General features: G+C 44.3%; 2 protein-coding genes across 4 annotated transcripts; one reads left to right on the top strand and one right to left on the bottom strand.

The window, feature by feature from the left end:
- Positions 1 to 68: 68 nt before the first annotated feature.
- Positions 69 to 3,294, top strand: ccdc90b (coiled-coil domain containing 90B). Its single transcript, XM_037119367.1, has 9 exons — positions 69 to 208; positions 809 to 928; positions 1,206 to 1,309; positions 1,800 to 1,901; positions 2,158 to 2,199; positions 2,295 to 2,366; positions 2,590 to 2,643; positions 2,752 to 2,866; positions 2,952 to 3,294. Exons 1-9 carry the CDS (start codon positions 157 to 159, stop codon positions 3,005 to 3,007), a joined length of 717 nt encoding a protein of 238 aa, XP_036975262.1. The 5' UTR covers positions 69 to 156; the 3' UTR covers positions 3,008 to 3,294.
- Positions 3,295 to 4,010: 716 nt separating this feature from the next.
- Positions 4,011 to 17,088, bottom strand: pcf11 (PCF11 cleavage and polyadenylation factor subunit). Of its 3 annotated transcripts, none has more exons than XM_037118934.1 (18): positions 16,715 to 17,088; positions 14,020 to 14,145; positions 13,484 to 13,672; positions 12,255 to 12,512; positions 10,368 to 11,371; positions 9,501 to 9,675; positions 8,967 to 9,375; positions 8,700 to 8,843; positions 8,533 to 8,598; positions 6,867 to 8,200; positions 6,669 to 6,735; positions 6,446 to 6,571; positions 6,209 to 6,335; positions 5,919 to 6,102; positions 5,656 to 5,811; positions 5,141 to 5,233; positions 4,948 to 4,983; positions 4,011 to 4,863 (listed from the first exon to the last, which is right to left on the bottom strand). In XM_037118934.1, exons 1-18 carry the CDS (start codon positions 16,955 to 16,957, stop codon positions 4,588 to 4,590), a joined length of 5,013 nt encoding a protein of 1,670 aa, XP_036974829.1. In that variant the 5' UTR covers positions 16,958 to 17,088; the 3' UTR covers positions 4,011 to 4,587. The 3 variants fall into 3 exon arrangements, with proteins under 3 accessions (XP_036974829.1, XP_036974830.1, XP_036974831.1); XM_037118935.1 differs by having other exon boundaries at positions 6,209 to 6,329; XM_037118936.1 differs by lacking the exon at positions 8,533 to 8,598.
- Between the last annotated feature and the right edge of the window lie 2,324 nt (positions 17,089 to 19,412).

Below are 19,412 nucleotides of genomic sequence, written 5' to 3'. Positions count from 1 at the left end.
TCAGTTGGACTCTGACTCGGATCAGTTGGACTCTGACTCGGATCAGTTGGACTCTGACTCGGATCAGTTGGACTCTGACTCGGATCAGTTGGACTCTCAGGAGCTTCAGAGTTTCCGTGAACTTGACAAAAAGTCAGACACGCAGCAGCTTCCGGCATGAACGCGCTGCTGCGGCGGTGTCACGTGCTGCGGGTCGGTGCGTGGAGAGGTGAGTGAGCGGTTCTGATCCAACAACCTCTGACTGTCATTGTAACTCACTTTGTTCTGTGTGAAAAGTTCTGGTCTCACATCTTCTGCTGAAATCAAAGCAGAAATACTGTTCAGGTCGGAAAAGTATCAGAACAGAAAAGATAAAAGTGGACATGAAGTTTCAGAAACTCTCTGCGTGTCACTGGTTGAAGGATGAAGACACCTTGTGACACATGTCAGGTTCATGTGGCTACAGGTGTGAAGAACTTAAAGCCAGGTGGCTTGTTGCTAGGCAACCGGGAGATACGCCAGGGTGTTCGAAGCCCCGCCCCTTCCGGTCTGACCCATGGGACCTTTGTCTGTCAGTGAAGAGACACAAATGATTTATTGATCCTGTTTGAACTGTGTCATGGTTGTTAATAAATGCTGACATGACATGGAAGCTATTGAACAAAGTCAGTCTCGAAGCTAAGCTAAGCTAAGCTAAGCTAACCACCTGCTGGTTATGAAAGTGGAGTTAAGATCAGTAAATTACCAAATTCCCCTTAAAAGTTTAATTTGAGTACCTCAGACTAAAAACAGGTTAATGTGTGTGTTTGTGTGTGTTTGTGGGAGACAGACTTCCACCTGACGGCTCCCTCGGCGACCTTTGACCTCAGGAAAGTTGAATTGACGCCTCTGGAGCAGCGAAAGCTGACCTTCGACTCCCACAGCATGGTGAGGGAGCTGGAGAGCAGCGGTGAGGGAACGACTCAGTCACTAATATTAATATTTAGTCATCAATCTTTTACCACTTTAAATTCAGAATATAAACGTGTGAGGACACAAAAACAAACAACAGCAGATGATTTATGAAAATCTAGACTTCTCGACTGGAGTCCAGATTTAAGGAGGACTGATCAGTTTAAGGAGGACTGATCAGTTAAAGGAGGACTGATCAGTTAAAGGAGGACTGATCAGTTTAAGGAGGACTGATCAGTTAAAGGAGGACTGAGGTTTGTGTTTCTGTCCTGCAGGTTTTGAGAAGCGTCAGGCGGAGCTGATCGTCTCGGCTCTGGTCACCCTGACGACGGCCAACATGGACATCGTTTATAAAGACATGGTGACCAAAGCTCACCAGGTGAGACAGTCGCCTCCATTTTAGTTTGAACTTGTGCAAACATTACTGACACGCATGCTACTTCTTTATGTTAACATTACTTTATGCTAATATTAGCTTTAAGAATGCTAACCATACTTTTGAAATTCTAGCATGTTTTTTAAGCTAACAGGTTTCAAAAGGCTAACCATACTTATGTATGCTCACATTATTTGTTAATGCTAACATTACTTTTTCTAATGCTAACCTTACTTCATGCAATACTTAACTCTTACGCTAAATTTACTTCTGTTAAGTTCCTTCATATCCTGTGTGCTGGTTTAATCCCCAGTAAGGCATCATGTTCCATCAGATCATCATGTTTGTAGCGTTGCTGTCCTGTCAGAACCACGTGTCTGTAAAAAGTCAGAAAATCAGCCTGTTCGTCTGTTCATCTGTCTGTGTGGTGCAGTGGGAGTCTGGAGTGAAGCAGCTGGACTCAGTCACATGATGAAATCTGTTCTGTTGTCAGGAGATTGCACTGCAGCAGATCGTGGCTCACCTGGACTCCATCAGGAAGGACATGGTGATCCTGGAGAAGAGCGAGTTCGCCAGCCTTCGATCTGAGAACACGGTACCACGTCACTGCCCGCGTGTTGGTTTAAAGGAAAAGTTCATCCAAAAATGAAAATGAAGTCAGTTACATCCTCCACACAGCTGAACTTGATCCTGGTCTCCAGAAGTCCTGAAACCCAAACTGATTTGATAAATCGATATTGACACCCTCAATGTGCTAACGCTTTTAGCTCAGCAGCTGCAGTGAAGCTTTCAGCTTTAAAAACACTGTTTTCAGATCAGTTTGTGATTTTGTTTCTCTTTGACTCTCGTAGAAAATGAAGCGAGAGCTGGAGCAGCTGCAGAACAGACTGAAGGTGAGAAAGTGTTTCAACAAGCATATGAAGCCTTTAAAGAAACTCGTTCATGATGAAAGTGCAGCAGCGTGTTGGTGATGTCTGTGTTTGTTCAGGAGGAGACGCTGAGAGTCCGAGCAGAAACCAAACTGGACATCAACCTGGAGAGCAGCCGGATCTCTGACATGGTGCGTCAGATTCATCGTCTGATGTCCACCACAAATAAACTTCATGTTTTCTTCAGTATCAAAGTGATCCAGTGATCGTTGTCTGTACATCCATGAACACACAGCAAACAGGAAGTGCCGACAGATAATTCAGCAAACTTTAATAAAGACAATCTGAGTGAATGTAAACACATTTGGGCTAAAAAGGAAAAAATCTTCAGCTCATTTTGTGTTTTTCTGTCAGTTTACTGAGCAGGAGAAGAAGCTGATGGAGGCCAGCACAGACTTCCACCACAAGGTAAATAGACTCTAATACTACAGCACTACTACATAGAACCACACCTGTGATTAGAGTCAGTCACTGACCGAAGGAACAAACTGACTGTCTGGTTGATGACATCACCAGAAAGCCGACCTGGAGCACGACAACATGGAGATCAACAAGAAGATGGACCTGCAGGTGGCCTCGCTCAAAACGGTTCTGGAGTCTCTGAAACTGGAGACGATCCGATACCTGGCAGGTAAACATGTGTGTCTGCTGCAGAGCGCTGCTGCAGGCTGAGTCTGTAAACTCAAGCGTTGTCTCTGTCCTGTGTCCCTCCTCAGCCACCGTCTTCTCCTGCCTGGCCATCGCTCTGGGAGTCTACCGGCTGTGGAGGTGAAGGAGCTGAACTCGTCTCCATCCTCCACACAAAGTAGTTCCAGTGAAAACGCTTCGATATCTGAGTTCAAAACATGTTGCTGCTATAAAATATCACAATTTAACTTTAAAGCAACAAAAAGCCAATTTCAGTTCATCTCCTCTGTAGTTTACTTCAGTACAACACAGTCAGAGTACTCGGATACAAACAGACCTGAATGTTACTTCAGTAGAAGTACACAAGTATTAACAGCTCACAGTTCTACATGTAAACATCCTGCATTTTAAAATCCCACTTCAGTAAAAGTACTCTGAGCTTCATGTTAAAGTATCAGCTGATGATACTTCTTTACTTTTATATCTTTTTAAGTGTTCAAGTGTCCTTTTAAAAGAGCATTTTTTGAATGTCACGTTTGTTTCATGTGTTGCCATGGAAATGTGTTTAATTGTTTTGTTTTGAAGAACCTGTTTGTTTTTTTTTATTGATGAATCTGTGTGATGATTTGATTATTGATAGTTGTTTGAAATGTAAAAACATCCAGTTTGATGAGATGTGATCAGGACACAGAACAACAGCTGGACGAGTCAAACAGAACACAAATAAAGATTTTAAATCAAAAACAACAAAATGTGTTTTTAACAAGAACAAAATCCTGAAAAATAACGCACATTAAATATTGACATGTTTAGCAGCTGATGATGGGCTCCAGTTAATGTGGTGAGATTTTTGGTTGCTGTTGATTTTGACAAACATTAACATCATAAACTGTCATTATGGTGATAAAATTAGAGGAACATTTCACACCAACAGTTAAACTCCGTCTGATTGAAGTAAAACAGTTTGAGATTGTGTCCTTTAAGGTCAGTGAATGTTTAGTCATGAGAACAAAGTTTGTTTAGTTTTGTTCAGGCAGAAAATCATCACGCACTGAAGATCTGTGAACTACAGAATGCTCCTTTAAACACCGTCAGAGTTCATCGAAGACGCTTCAGGTTAAATGAAATAAAAACACCAGGACAGATGCTTTAAATCCACTAAACCTTTATTTGACTTTTAAACCTAAATGACAATAGAACTGAGATCAATCATTGTTCACACAAACACAAACAAGTTTCAGACTCTTTTATTAAAGATCAACTCGAGACCAAAGAAAAACCAACGAAGAAGACTTGGATCCTCGGGAGAAAACGCTTCCTGAAGAGCAGCCGACGTCTTCAGGCGTCCAATCAGACGATGCTTACCTTGAACGCAGCCAGAAACAAGACAACACCTGCAGCTACCCGTCGTCAAACAACCCGATCGATCGGTTCAACTATTTACAGACGTTAACAGGCAGCAGCTGTTCGACTCAATCACAGTTACACCAGAGATACCAAAAATACTTTAATTTATAAATTAAATCATTTACATCGTTTACCCAAAGAAACAAAACATTCTCTTTTAAATAAACAATTTCAGTTCTCATTCGATTCACAGAAAACACCAGACCTGAAATGGTCGCGCTGAATCCAAATACAAAAATGTATTGAAGTTTATGTTGCTGAGGACTCAGCACGCTAAAAACACCTCCGGAGAAAAGTGAAGGTGAGGCAGCAGCAGCGTTACTCTTTGTTCTGATCCAATTGCACATCTTCTGTTAAAACCTCCGGCTCCTCTATTTTCACTTCCGGAGGCTCCGGAGCCTCAGACTCCACTTCCTGTTTGACTGCAGCAATGGTGGCTATGGCGGCGGCGGCGGCAGCAGCAGCAGCAGCGACTGCACAGGAAGTGCCCTCCTCCTCCTCCTCCTCCTCCTCTTCTTTCTTGATGAAGGTGCTCAGCGGGTGGTCAGTGAGCACCTTGTTGGGCGACGGCGTCACGTCGATGTACGACGACGTCTGAGGAGACAAACAGCAGCAGGTCAGACGTCTGAAGGTTTATTAATCATTTATATCGATACGATTTCATCTTCAGTTACTTACATTCTGATAATCTTCAAAGCAGGCGGGATGGAAGATCTGTGGAGAGAAACAAACATCAGTCAGTGATCTCAGAATGCAGAATCATCCGACCCGGATCACTTCTTATTGTTCAGCTCTAAACTCAACATGAGAGAAACAGAATAAACAAATGATCAAAGCGCAGATTCAGAATGGTGGCGGTCTTGTTTCGTACCTTGTCGTCAACCCTGAGGGCGTCCTTCAGGAACCAGTCCTCCTCCTCCTCGACCCAGTACGTCTCAAACGGTTCCTGACAGATTTCACACGACTGCACGAGGAAAGAGGTTTATTTTATTAAAAGATGGAAACAATCCAAAAACACAAGACCGATAAAAACTTCAGTCACAAGTTTCACTCTGATTTTTAGCTCCTGCTCATCTCGGATTTGTCCCTCAAGGCCACCGTGCTCTGACCACCAGCACAACAGCAGAGACAACAGCTGCGTCTCAAATCAATGTTGTTTATGCTGCATGTTGAACTTTATCTCAGTGGAAAGTAAGTAACTATATATACACTCAGGTGCTCAGTTAAGATGTCATCTGAGTAACATTTTGAACCTGTAACAGGATTTCGTCCTTCTACAAGAGAAAAAGATGCGCTTGTGTTTCTGAATGGGGCTGTGAGTCTTTGATCACAGACGTTCCTGATTGGCTGAAGAATGACCACAGCTGTGATGTCACACAGTCTCACCTCTCCCACTTGGTCCTTGGTGGCCTTCACGCTCTGGAACTCTTTCTCCTTCGCCGCCGCCTGACTCTTCTGAACCTCCTCCTCGTTCTCCTTCTCGAAGAACAGACTCTTCGCTCGCTCCTCGAGGTCTGCGATCTCCTCAAACTCGATCCAGTCCTGATGGTCACAAACAAACACACACAAAAATTCAGTGATCTTTAAGTTTTTAAAAAACCTGCAAAGTGTGTGTGTGTGTGAGCGCGCACGTGTGTGTGTGTACTCACCCTGAGGGTGTAGTACCAGCGGCGGTGTGTGATCTTCTTGCTGGCGACCTTCCCGGCATGGTTCTGCCTGAAGTGCCAGTCCAGGTGGTCGGCGTACATGTCGGTCTGAGCGGCGGTGAACCTCATGCTGCACAGACAGCACTGGTTCCCTGAGTACAGCTTCGTCACGACGCTCTCGTAACGCCTGAGGGGTGAAAATGACCCGAGAGACAGAAGGTGTCACAACACCCATAAATCAAACAGCAGAAAGTTTTATGACAACAGTCAGGTTGAACCTATCCTGGACTCACTGTTTCATGTCATCGATGGTGAAGCTGGTGAGGTCTGGGAGGTTGTCGTCTTCCTCCTCCTCCTCCACCTGCTCCGGCTCCTCCTCTTCCTCCTCCACCACAGGTGGAACAGCTGGAGCAGCTGTTTCTGGGGAAAATACAATTATGTTCATTATTTCCAGCAGCTTAATTTAACTTTGTAATCAGACCAAAGGTCCTGAGGAAGACAGCAGCAGCTCATTTCAACAAAACACTGACCTGTGCCGGTCTGCGGTGTCGGTTCAGACTGCGAGGGTTTGATGATACCATTGGAGATGAGTTTGGACAGCAGGTCGTTGACGTCAACCTGACCAAAGTGGTTTTCTTGAGGGCCGACCTGCGGTGCTACAGGGACAGAAAAAACAACCAGTTAAAGACACTGAACTGGCAGTATTTCTTCTTCAGTATCAGACGTGTTTGGGTATCAGTGGGAGGATCTTACTCGGCTGTCTGAAAGGCACTGGGTTCTGAGGCAGGAACGGCTGGTTGAGGTTCGTCATCATGTTCACCTGAAAACAACAAGAGAACATTTCAAAAACTAATTAAAAGCAACAACATGTTCATATAATGTGTTGAGTTAACAAGTAAAGACATGCGGATGAAACCTGGTGACGGGTTAGTGGACGGGTGTTTCACTCACCGGCTGCTGCATACTGACGGCGGGGGCTGCAGGGTTGTAGAAGGGGGCGGGGGTTGGTTGGCTGAAGGGCGGGGCCGGCTGCATGTTGAAGCTTCCTGGCTGCTGCAGGTTCGGCTGAGCAGGGAAGGGCATCGGTCCCGCGGGGAACTGAGGGTTCATGGGCTCCTGGAAACGCTGGGGGGCCATGTTGAAGTTCTGCTGGGGTGCCATTGGGTTCTCATAGATGGGCGGGGCCATCGGCCTCATGGGGGGCTGAAGGTTGTGTTGGGGTGCGAACCTCATGGGGCCCTGTTGGCCTGGGGCAGATTCATAGAGCGGGGGCCCACCCTGATGGGACACATTGGGCATGTCAAACCTGGGTCCAGGCTGCATGGGCCCGTCGAAGCGCATTGGACCAGGACCGTCAAACCGCATTGGGCCCATCTGGTTAGGAGGGCCATCGAAGCGCATGGGCCGCTGCTGCTGGAAGCCCATTGGTCCAGATCCAGGACCAGGAGCCATGTTGTTAAAGTGCTGCATGGGGCCCTCAAAGTGGCCTGGTCCAGGTCCTTGTCCCTCAAACCTGACTGGAGGCCGCTGATCGACGGGACCATCAAACCTCCCGGGGCCCTGAGGGTGAGGCGGACCATCAAACCGGCCCATACCATCGCCGCCTCTCATTGGACCGTGAGGAATGTGGGGCCCGGGCCCGTCAAACCTCTCCGGCATGTTGTGGTGAGGCGGTCCACCACCATCAAACCTGCCGGGAACCTGGTGGTGAGGCCCATCAAACCGAGACGAGTCATCGTAGCATCCGGGGCCACCACCCTCGTACCACCCGGAAGGGTGGGGTCTGGAGGGGCCCATGTGTCCGGGCCCTTCGTACATGGAGGGGGGATGTCCTCCATCATGAGGAGGCGTGTGTCCTGGAGAGTCACTGTGCTGTCGGACAGAAGACAGAGGTCCGGCCCGTGCCGGCGCCTTCAGGATGGATTTTGGCGGATGGGGAGGATGAGGGTGAGGAAGGGGGACGTCCAGAGGTGCATCGTCTGAATGCTCACTGTTTGGGCTCTCAAAGCGAGGAACCGGGCTCGCCTCTGCCGTGTCTTTTTGGTGAAGAGGCGACAGCCGCTCGCGCTCAAACCTCGGCACTGGCGGGTCCAGACCAGCTGGGCTCGAACAGTTCCTGTGGACCACAGTGCCGGAAGGTGGGGGTCCATCCGGCCTCCGTGGGTCTGAGTGCCTGGAGTCGGTAGGTGGGCCGTACCTCCTGGGAGCATTGTAGCCGCTCTTCTGCTCCTCGCGATCGTCTAAACGCTGGCGCTCCATCAGCGGAGAGGTCCACTCTCGCTCACCTGGAAACAACAAAACAAACTCATCAAGACGTTTTCTGGCGACAGTTACCGTCAGTGAACCGCTAACATCCTGTCACTCTACATGTTAAGTGTCTGAGTTAAACAGTACGAGCTTCAGCTCACTTAAGGTTACTGCAGACAGAAACTACAGAGAAGAAATCTAAATGACCTAAAAAGATGTTTTCACCGTCCTGAACTCGTCTTCTCTCGAACTCATTACTGACTACAGCTCCCATGACCTCCTGATCTACAGTGATGAGCTGGATCTGACTCTGTGTGAGCTGAACCCCTAATTAAATGTGTAAACTGATCTCTTTAGAAGAGTCTCTAACCCTGCTGAAGTATCACTGATCGAGACCCTGACACCCCGCAGCTCCAGAACCTGACCTCTGACCTCTCTGTGGATAAAGACGACAGATAACAGATAATATTTGTCTTCACAGATCAGTTAAAACAGATCAACACTTCATCATGGAGCCGCTCAGAACTGCAGACTTACTGGACTCTCTGGGGTCGGCTCTCCTCCTGAAGCGAAGTCCTGGGAGAGATTTCAGAGTGGGGAACTCTTTGCCGTGGTTGTACTCCTCGATCATGGGCCCAGGTGGAGGCCGGGGCTCCTCACGCTCTTTACTCCGCCTTTCACCTGTTAGTCATTAACCAACGGATTTCAGTCATTATTGATTCTTTATTGATTCACATCACACAAAAAGTAACTTTTTCATTAGTTGCTCCATTTAATGATCAACCGATTCTTGCTCCGGCTCACCTGGTCTTTCCCGTGACGCCCGACTGTATTTATGTGAAGGCGGGTGTCCGCTGCTCCGTCCACTGCTCGGCTTCTCCCCCTGCTTCCCTTCCTCTGCCTCCTCCGGACTCTCCTCGCCCTCCCACTCCTCTCCGGCGGCCCGGTGCGCGACCTGGGTCTTCCTCAGCTTGGACTTGTGCTCATAGTACGACAGCTCTGCTGCGTCCATGCCGTCATGAGGGCGGGGCTGGGCAGAGGGGGGCGTGGTCAGTAGCGGCTGCTTCTTGGAGAAGTTGTTGCTGGAGTCGTCCCAGCTGTCAGAGTGCTGCTGCTGCAGCTCCTCCTGATACTGGAAGAAGTGTTTGATCTGGTGGGCCATGTTCAGGAAGTCCTCCTGGGAGATCTCGCCACTCTCCAGGCGCTTACTGGCCTGCAGAAACAAACAACAACAACTCTTTAACAAAACATCCTCTTGGTATTCCTCAATTTACTTTTTATTGTCCTTCTACATTTTAAAAACTTCTTAATGTTATCTGAGCTGTGTTTGTGACGTACCCTCCGCAGGAGGTCCTTCTTGGAGGCAGAGTTAAGGACTTCAGGGATCTGCAGGTTAGCGTCAACACTGAGGCGGTGTTTCGGGGTTCGGGGGGTTGTGGGTCGAGTCGGGGTGCTGTACTGTTTGTGTCTCGGAGGTCCAGGCTTCACATGAGAGTCTTCTGATGGCTTCAGGCTGAAGAACAGACAAATACATTTGTTAATTGTTGCTTCATCCAGAAACAGAGAAAGCTCCTAAAAATCTGTTTATTCAATATTATTTATTCAGTGATTAGTGATTAAATTAAGACAAAATCTACAATCAAAATGAACTCAAGCTGCAGCTCAAACCTCGGCTCAAGTTCATGTTGCAATTAAGTTGATTGACAACAGAAATAATTTCATCATTGACCTGATTAATCTCTTGAAACACAAAGAATCTCTTATACATCACAAATTAAGTAAATAATCACATTTAACAAGCTGGAACCAGAACATGTCTTGGCACCATTTCCTTAGTGACTAAATCAATTACTGGATTTTCAAAAATGTTGCATTTCAAGAGTCAAAATTTCTCAAAGCTTAATATTTCTTCACAACAGCAGCTGCACATGATCAGTAACATGAAGTCTTAATCTTAAGATTAATGAACCAGGAAGAATCTGATCTGAAGCTCATTTCACTGACATTTTACATCAACTTTCTTTTTGTTTAGATGTCAGTGTCAGATCTATCAGATTCAGAAAACGCCAAGGGTATTGCAATCAGTGCATCCCTGGCCCTTTATAGTACATTTTGACTTTTATCAAACTGAGGTCAGACATCAAGCGTTAGTTTAAGGTATGTCAACATTACTAAGATGGATATAAGATGACATGATGGACTCACTGTTTGTTCTCCTCCCAGCCGCTCCTCCAGCGGTGAGAAGTGTCCTTGTTCTCCTTGCTTCCCCCGTCGTGGCTCCTCGGGGAGTGAGAGTCTCTGGATTCAGAGTGCCGATCCTCTGCTGGCCGCTTTGACCTCCTGCTCTCTGACTGGTTCTTTTTAGGTGTGAGCCGGTCCTCTCGACCAGGTTTGCCGTGTTCAGGTTCATCTGCGCGAATCCTCCGAGGTTTGCCAAGTTTGTGAGAAGGCGACGGAGACAAGGAGCTGCTCCTGGCTCTGCTCTTGGGTGAACGCCTGTCCTTCCTCTTGGGGGAGGCAGCTGGGGAGCGCGACCTTGACCGTGAGCGGGTGCGTTTCCTGGCGTGTGTTCGGGCGTTGCCTCCGGTCTTGAACTCGGCCTTCTCTGTGGACTCCTCGCGGTCATGTTTGGCAACCAAGCCGTTCACCAGCTTCCCTTTGGGCAACCTCTGAGGCTCTACTCCTCGTGCCGCCTCCTCCCTCTCCTTCTTGTCGGTGCATCTTTTCTTCTCCTTCTGCTCGTCCTCTTTGACCTCTCCAGTCTTCTCCTGTGTGCGTTTCCTCAGTCTGGGATCTTTCTTCGTGCCCTCAGCTGACTTTTGAATCTCGGCCTCCACCTGTTTGTTTTTACTCTGGACACTTTTGACCAACGGAGACTGAGACTTGGACTTGGGCTTCTCCTCTGGCACCTCTTTCCTCTGGGTCCTGGCCTTGTCTGGCCTTGTCAACTTCTCAGGAGCCAGAGCAGAACTTCCTGTTGTGGTTGCGTCTGCCCTCTTTCCAGCAGAATGTTCTTTGTGCTGGGAGCCGACTGGGGGGCCAGTGCGGTTCAGACGAGGGTCTCTGGTGGACGGCTTGGAGTCTGTCTGAGTCTGAGGAGGGATCCACGGTCGCACCACAGGAGCAGTTTGGCTGACCGGCTTCGGTGCCGTGCTTGCTGCTGCTGGAGTGGAGACTGGAGTTGATGTTGGTACCACAAATCCACCAACCTGTAGAGACATTCAACAACTGTTGGTGCTTTTGTTTCAGGGATTCGGTGTTCATGTGGATAAACAGAAATGTGGTGCAGTTAGGAGGCTGATATATAAAGAATCTAAAAAGAGTTCCTGTACGCCTTTTGTGAAGTGCTACAGGTTATTGTTTCCATTTATGAAGTCTTTCTGGATGCTAATTTTTATGGCTGAGGCACGTGGCTGTATCAGTCATAATCACCTATATTGATCTGATGTATGTAAACACCTGCACCACACCTAAAGTTTTTACTGTTTGCAAAGTTGATCTTGGGACATGTAACTGCCTGAGGTACCTTTTTTATTACATGTTTAAATCAATAGTACTGATTACAGAGTTGACCTTGTGGTAGACTGAAATAAGTACTTAAGGGTGCCCTAACCCAAAGTCCAGTCTGGACTTTTAGGTTCGAGCACATGTACAGGTGTGCAATGTAGACATCAAGTATAGTGATGCATAATCATGATATCCAGGAATGTGAGAGGGCCGGACCAAAACAATGGAGAATGTGAGCTGCAAAAAAGTCAGATAAAGTCATGTTCTCAGTGTTGTTCTCCACTGGGCTGAGATCATGCTACAACGTGATGATCTACAAAAGTAAGTGTTCAGGCCCGGTTGTAGCCGGAGCAATGTGAGTGTGGACCAGCAGGAACTGGGGAAGAGGGCTAACTGTGCTTTGGCACGGCACGGACAAATGGACCAAGTGTACTTAGTGTGGCAGTTATAACGTCCCATCAACATTAAGTAAATTCACGTGGAGCACATCTTTTTGTTTTCAACAAACTCTGAGAATAAGACAGAAAGAAGATAAACTGACAGAAACAAAGAAGCAGATTTAGAATCAGAAACTTTCTGTCCTACCAGCTGAGCTTTGGTCTGCTCCAGTTCCAGTTCAATCTTCTTCTGCTGCAGCTCTAGAAGCTGTTTCTGTTTGGCCAGCAGCTGCTGACGGATCAGCTGCTCCTGGGTCAGACTGTACTGACTGACGGCCGGGGCCGGCTGGGAGGCCGGCGCTGCTGCAGGAGCTGGCGTCGGCGCTGGTGCTGGTGCTGGTGGTGGGGTCGGCTGAGGTGGAGGGGTGGGTGTGGTGGCAGGAGGTGGAGAGGACACCTCATCTGACTGCACATGTTGGAGAATTGAAACAACATTTGAGTTTCTTTCTTCAAATTTACAAGAGACGGCAGTCAGACCAAAATTAACACATTATCCTCAAACAAAGTTTACGCTGAGTTTCTGTCCCACCAACTTAATGTTTTTTCATTATTGATTCATCTACAGAAACTGTAAGATAAGAGATTAACTGAAAGAAAATGACAAATTATGAACCTGCCAATTTCCAGGAAAAAATAATGACCATGTCTCAGGTTCCAGCTTCTCAAACATGAGATCAGCTGCTTCTTCAGTCCAGCAATTTTATCTTATAAGAAATAAAATAGTATCCACAACTTCCTTCAAGTAAATTTAGCTTATGGCTATATTATTCAAATGTTTTCATAGGTCGAGGAAAGAGACAAAATGTCAGTAAAAATGAGGCATGCTGTCCTCTAACTGCAGACACTGTTCTGGCACTTTAACCATCCTTCTACGCCCGTTTCCTCAACATATTCTCTCACCAACTGGGTCAAACTCACACAGATAATCAACACTGCATCCAAGACAACAGGACTCACCACATCCGGCTGCTCAGAGCACAATTCTAAGGCCATCACAAACACAGAGGCACAGGACATCTAACACTCAGTTACGGGGTGCTGAGGTGCAAAAATCTGACACCTGCAATCACAGCGACTCACCAGGGGAAGTAAATTACTTCGAGCTGAAGCAGTTCATATTTGCTTCATGAGCTGATGCAAATTTTCCTTCATTTTATTTGATACATTTTTAAAAATGAGTTAACCTCATTGAAATGTGGGGTTATTTTGGCTTTATCATTCAAGGAGACCTGGCTCTGCAGTTTTGCAAGAAAGTCTGTATCACAGGCTGGAATAATTCTGCAAACTCTCATGGACACACCAAATCAACAGATTGAAACAAAAATGAAGAAAGAAGCAGGGTCGCAGTCTGATGTTGTGTTTGCAGCACATACACACCTGTTTTAAAAACTTGGGGTTGACGTGAATGCTGGCGCCGGCGTTGACGGTAGGCGGCAGTGGCTTGATGGGCCAAGCCGGGTCCACAGAGTTGACCCGGACGTCCAGCGCGTACAGTTTCTTAAGAGGAAACACATCGTCCCACGTCGATCGCAACTTGAACAGACTCTTTCTAGTGTTTTCATCCACCTACAAACAGAGGACATGACTTGGTCCAACAGCTACCAACAAAAACCTGAAACACTTCAGAACAACAGCAGCAGCAAAGTACAAGCACTATGTCAACTACAGCTGAAAGGATGAAAATATACTTTCAAACACTATTTTAACATTTTCTGAAGAGTTTAAAAAGAGTAACTACGATGTATCTTTTATTAGCAGGACTAGGTTATAGCATTAAGTACACAGGAGCAGAGTGCAGGAGATCACAGAAAAGCAAGCAACATAACAAACAGGAGGGAAGTGAAGTGGGCTGCTTAAGACTTTTAGTGCTTATATTTTACAAAAATGCTAAACGGCAGCAAAGAGAACTGTACCTTTTCAAAGACACATATAAATGAAGTGATTAGGTTTTTAGCAAACACTGCAAGGTATTCTCCTCCAACATTCTTCACTATGGAATCCACTAAGTACAAAACTGGAAGCTTCTCGGCAGATGGGGCCTGGAGCAATAGAGAACTCAACAAGTTTAGAACACAACAGGGGTTAAAACCAACATTTCAGAACAAATACTTCAACTACAACTTGACAGGATTAACAGGGCCAACTGCCCTCCCCCTCACCACCCACTGTGTGAAAAAGGTTTTAATTAAAAAGTGTGGAGATGTTAAAAATCAAAGTCTGTGCCAAGGGAGGAAAAGGTGCAAGGACTCCGCACATCTTCACAAAAAAGGAGAAAAAGCAATCCAGAGGTTTCTTCATCCAGGACTCAAAATAAAACAGAGGAAAAATACTTCGATAAAATCCTTTGCAATCTCACTGAGGGTTCGACTACATCTTCGATCAGTCCAAAAAAAAAGACAAAAAAATGTCGAAAAATCTTCAATAATGATCAGTCAAATCAGAGTCTGTAAATATGGATCTCAGGAAGCACATGATCCTTTCTCAGAGTCAGGGGAGAACAAAAAAACATGTCCATGAAGAGTAAAAAAAAGAAAAAAGAAAAAGGTCAAGTCCTCAGGAAGGTTTACCTCCAAAGAGGGTTCTGTTCATCAAACCCTCTTTGTACCATACCCAGATGAAACATCAGCAAGTTTTAGTCTTCAGCTCCACACCCAGTGAGTTTTATTCACGCTTTTAAGGTTTTACCCATCAAAATGTTTCTCTCCCTTCAGTTGTTAAAAAGCGCCAATAACCCATTAGAAATTCTTTAGACATTTAGTTAAAGAAGCTGCTAACTGCATTTAAACTAAAGCAGAAGTCTACTGTCACTACACTGTGAAGCGTCAGGTGAAGAAATACTGTTTGTGCAACCAGCTGAGTCAGACTCAGCTGTGTAAATGTAAACCAGAGTCATACCAATAAATTACACTGGGAAATAAAAAATGACAAAAAGCACATTTCACATTTTTTATTATAACATTTTAACCATTCAATGACATTTCAGTAATTCAAAATTCACTACTGACTTAATGCAGAGAAACTTTTCTAATCCGATCAGGCTTCAAGGGACCAAAGCTTTGTTTCGCCAGGCGTCACAGTGCAAACACTGACCACAGAGAACTGAGGCAAACTGCTGACTGAAATGCATTTCTATAGAAGGCGGAGGGGACTTTAAAGAGGCCACTTCTCTGTTTAACAGCTAGTCGACAATATTTATTGACAAGAGATGTGACTCGAAACCATTTCAATACAAATGACGTGGTCTGGCCTCAATCACTGCAGGATTACACTGACGAATGGCCAAAGTACTCATAATAGTTTAAAAAGGAGGGACTGCTAATGTCCAGTAAAAATCCACCGTATCTGAACCCGGTCTCCTAACAAAGATCTGTGCTCATTCTTTAAGGATTTACAGACAGCTTGTCCTGCTAACATTAACACATTCAATTTTACCATTAGGTCAGACTACTATTTAAAATCTGTGAGTCCAGTAGTTATCACATGACTCTTACAGGGGGAAGCTCCAAGCTTGTTATGTCCATTATAGTAAATTAATCATTTATGACAAAAATGTGTCACTTCTGCTTATTAATGTTGAGTACTTTTAAATCAAAACAAACAATTGCACCACCATGTCTTCACTAGCAATTTAATGGTGTACTTTGTAAGTTTTGCCAACAAAATGTTATTCAGAAAAATCTTCATTGGTTATTTAACTAATGAACATATTTGTTTATATGCCTGAATAAATACACTGACCGTCAGGGACATCAGAGTTTCATACTGCTTCACTGCGTTTTTATGTGGCAGACCCTGCCACCTTTCTAGCTTCAAACAAGTCCTGGGGACCTTTTTGTCCTGGAAAAACCTTCTTTGTTTAGTTATGGATAAACTATATGTGTGAGTTTGTATTAGTACCTTAGTAGATATTGGAATTCTGTGTTCAAATTTCTTCAACTAGACCGATTCGAAGATTTTTTTAAATGCCCACTTACATAATAAAGTTTTAAAATATCAACACTGTCTCCATTTCCATCGAACCGGCGCACTTCTGGTAAAAATGTTAATCCTCGATTTTAAGAGTGTTCTACGGACCTTTCGTCGAATTAGACAGGAAATGGCTGCTCTGTACAATTTAACTTTTCTCTCAAAACTTTGAAAGTAACTCAGCTGAACGAACTCATTGTATTACTACATTTAATGAGTATTAATGATTTTCGTGGTGATACTCAAATATTGTACATAAAATACAATACGGTGGATTTTCACTTCCGTTGGGCCCGAGAGCACACCAGGTTAACGTTACAGCTAATTTCGACTGCGAGTTTCGACAAAAGGATAGTAAAATTGATGTCTTGCTTTAAAGCAAATTAAATGTATTTCAATGATTAAACGAGGTTTCAGTTTAACACACAATTACTGAGTGAGACGATGGCAGTGCGACTCGACTGAGTTACACCAAAGGAAGACAACGGAATGCAAGTTAACGTAGCTAGGTGACATGTCGTGTAACACAGCCGCCATGTTTAGCTAGCAGCTAGCATAGCCAACAGCACATCGTCGACTGGGCCTACTACATACATCGACATAAAGCATCTGAGATTGAAAGTATTCTATATTTATAAAAACCTTGCTTATTTGCGCTTCAATAATTGCGACGATATCCTTGGCGAAGTTGAGGTTTTCCTCGGCCAGAATGGTCAGCATGTTGATGTGCGGCTTGCTGTTGAATGTCAGGTCTTCCAGCGAGGACTGATACTCTCGGCAGGCATCTTCCCTCGCCGCTTTGTCGTCCATCTTTGAGCTGAGCGAACCGGGAAAACCTACACGGACTTTATGATTAGCATAACCATTGATTAGCAGGCAGTCCATGTACCCATGTAGCTAACTGTTCGGCCCTGACTAGTTGAAGAACAACGCCGGGTATTTCGTATTTTTCAGCCGCCGCCTGTCGTCCTTCTCTGCTCGTTTCCGACGACAAGAAGATGGCGACTCTAACTGAAGGCCGCATACGTCACACAAACATATAATATCTGTCGTGACGTCAGTGGAGTCCCATTGGTCGGTTTCCGCCCCTCTGAGTCGGCGCTCTGGCTATGATTGGTTGCGTAAAATAACAGCCACCTAAATCCGCCAATCATATTGAGGTGTTGTGATCTATGATTACATAAGTGAAGAGAGGGCGAAGTGAAGACAACATGAGGCAGCAGCGTGGCGAGCAGCAGCGACCATTCTCTGGATTGATACCACAGAGTTTATCGTATTGATAGATAACATCATATTATATAACATAATACATAATTTCAGTTATGAAATACCCCTAAGTACATTTACTTAGTGCAAGTACTTAAGTACTTAATCAACTGTATAAACTATACACCGTAAAAGTATTTCAGTAGTATGCTACTTTATGCTTTCCACGCAACTACATTTGGCAGATATTGTATAATATTAACAGATGTTTCAATTAAACTATTAACGTAATATACACAAACATACATATATATTTAAACGTTTGAATATTCATATTATTTTATTTACAGGTATTCTACGTTTTACCTCACGACTCTTATTTGACAGTTCAAGTTGCAGGTAACATTGCAGAATGCTGCTGGCATCAGAGTCAGAGCAGCACATTTTAAATTCATCTTTTTTATCTGCAGTTGGATTAAATAAAACAAAGACACACTGAAAGTTGGCTTGTTGATCACACTAATGCCAAGTCAACTATCAGTATCAGTTTATACATGCATACACTTTACTTCTACCTCTAATACATACTAGTACATTTACTGCTATAAATGTACTTTTAGTACAAGTTCATGTCATATCAGCTACTTTTATTCAAATACTATTGATACAGGTGACTGTCATTTTTACCAAATAAATATTTTAACATAATGTCTTTACTTTTACTCATATATAATTTTGAATACATCCCATCAGTATGAAAATCTTTAACACGTCTGATATATAACCTGTGTTTATCTAAACATGCAAACCTTTGGCCTCCAGTTTCTGACAAACTGACACATTGTGATATTTTTAGAGCCTTATGTTCAGAGCTCCACAGTCTCTCTCTGCTGCGTCTTCATACAGAGTTGAGCCAGCAGTGCAGTTTAGTTCTGAGCATTTAGCTCACACTATAATTTACATTCTCAAGATGATCACGACGTTTCCAGCATTCATACTCCTGCTTCTGCTGCTTCACAATACAAATTCCATTCTAATGAATCATGTTCACATTACAGGCTGTTTGGTTCTTTTTGGTTCAAAAGCAAAAATATATCTTACATTGAAAGTACCAGAAGGATAAGACATTATATAGTTTACACTCAAGTGTGATTTTTACAGAGAAACATGAGCTGATGTTATTTGACATTTAACTAACTTTGAGAGAATCTGTATATGTGGCAGGTTGTGCCTCATAAAGACTGAATCATCTGTTATTGAGAATTAACCCTGTCAGTGTTGCAGCTGCCATGTAAGGCTCCAAACTAACTGCAGGGATATTATTAGACACAGTAACCAAACTCCAGACCGGGTGGAGAGATGCTGGATCACAGTCAACCAGTCCAACAGGGAGAGGCGGAGGGACGAGTCAGATCATTTAATTACAGTAAAAGTATTCATACAGTGTAACTCACGCTCTGCTACATGTCAAACAGACAGAGTGTTACTACAGTAAGAGTAGGCCTATGTGGATATAATCAGGAAAACCTACATCATGTAATGACGATAATGATAATAAACACACTGTTTCAGCTCCACACTGATATTTATTTATTCCATCCTCTAAGCACATAATCGAGCTTCAGTCCACCAATCAGGGGACTTGTGATAATTATGCTGCACATGGATCCAGTTAACCTGAACTGGTTTCACATTTTTGTGAAGGTGAGAGACTAATTTTCTCTTGAAACAGGTTCTGTGTCAGCAGGACAGCTGGTACACCAGCAACTTGAAATTATTAATAGTCTGTTCAGAATTAAAGCGAACGTCTAATTTCAGATAATCCTGTATAGATTCGATAATTTGCTGTTTATCAGAGAAAGAAAAAACACAGAATACAAACATTGATTAAATCAAACAGAAATTAAAGATTTTATGTATTTATATAGTGATGGAATTTAACTGTTAATTTACTTGAGGGCTGTTTTTAAGTAAAATTTTGAGGTCCTTTCACTTTACTTGAGTTTTACCAAGTAAGCTTATACTTCCACTCCGCTACATTTATAATAACTTCAGTTATGAGTTGGCTTACATGCCGCATTAACATGAAAGAGAACATTTTAAATTATTTTATATCAATCAGGCATTTAACTTA

This window comes from Acanthopagrus latus, chromosome 13 (genome assembly GCF_904848185.1).
Source record: "Acanthopagrus latus isolate v.2019 chromosome 13, fAcaLat1.1, whole genome shotgun sequence".
In the NCBI taxonomy this organism is placed as follows: Eukaryota; Metazoa; Chordata; class Actinopteri; order Spariformes; family Sparidae; genus Acanthopagrus; species Acanthopagrus latus.
The sequence above is the reverse complement of the archived record's forward strand: the minus strand, read 5'-3'. Positions and strand labels throughout refer to the sequence as shown.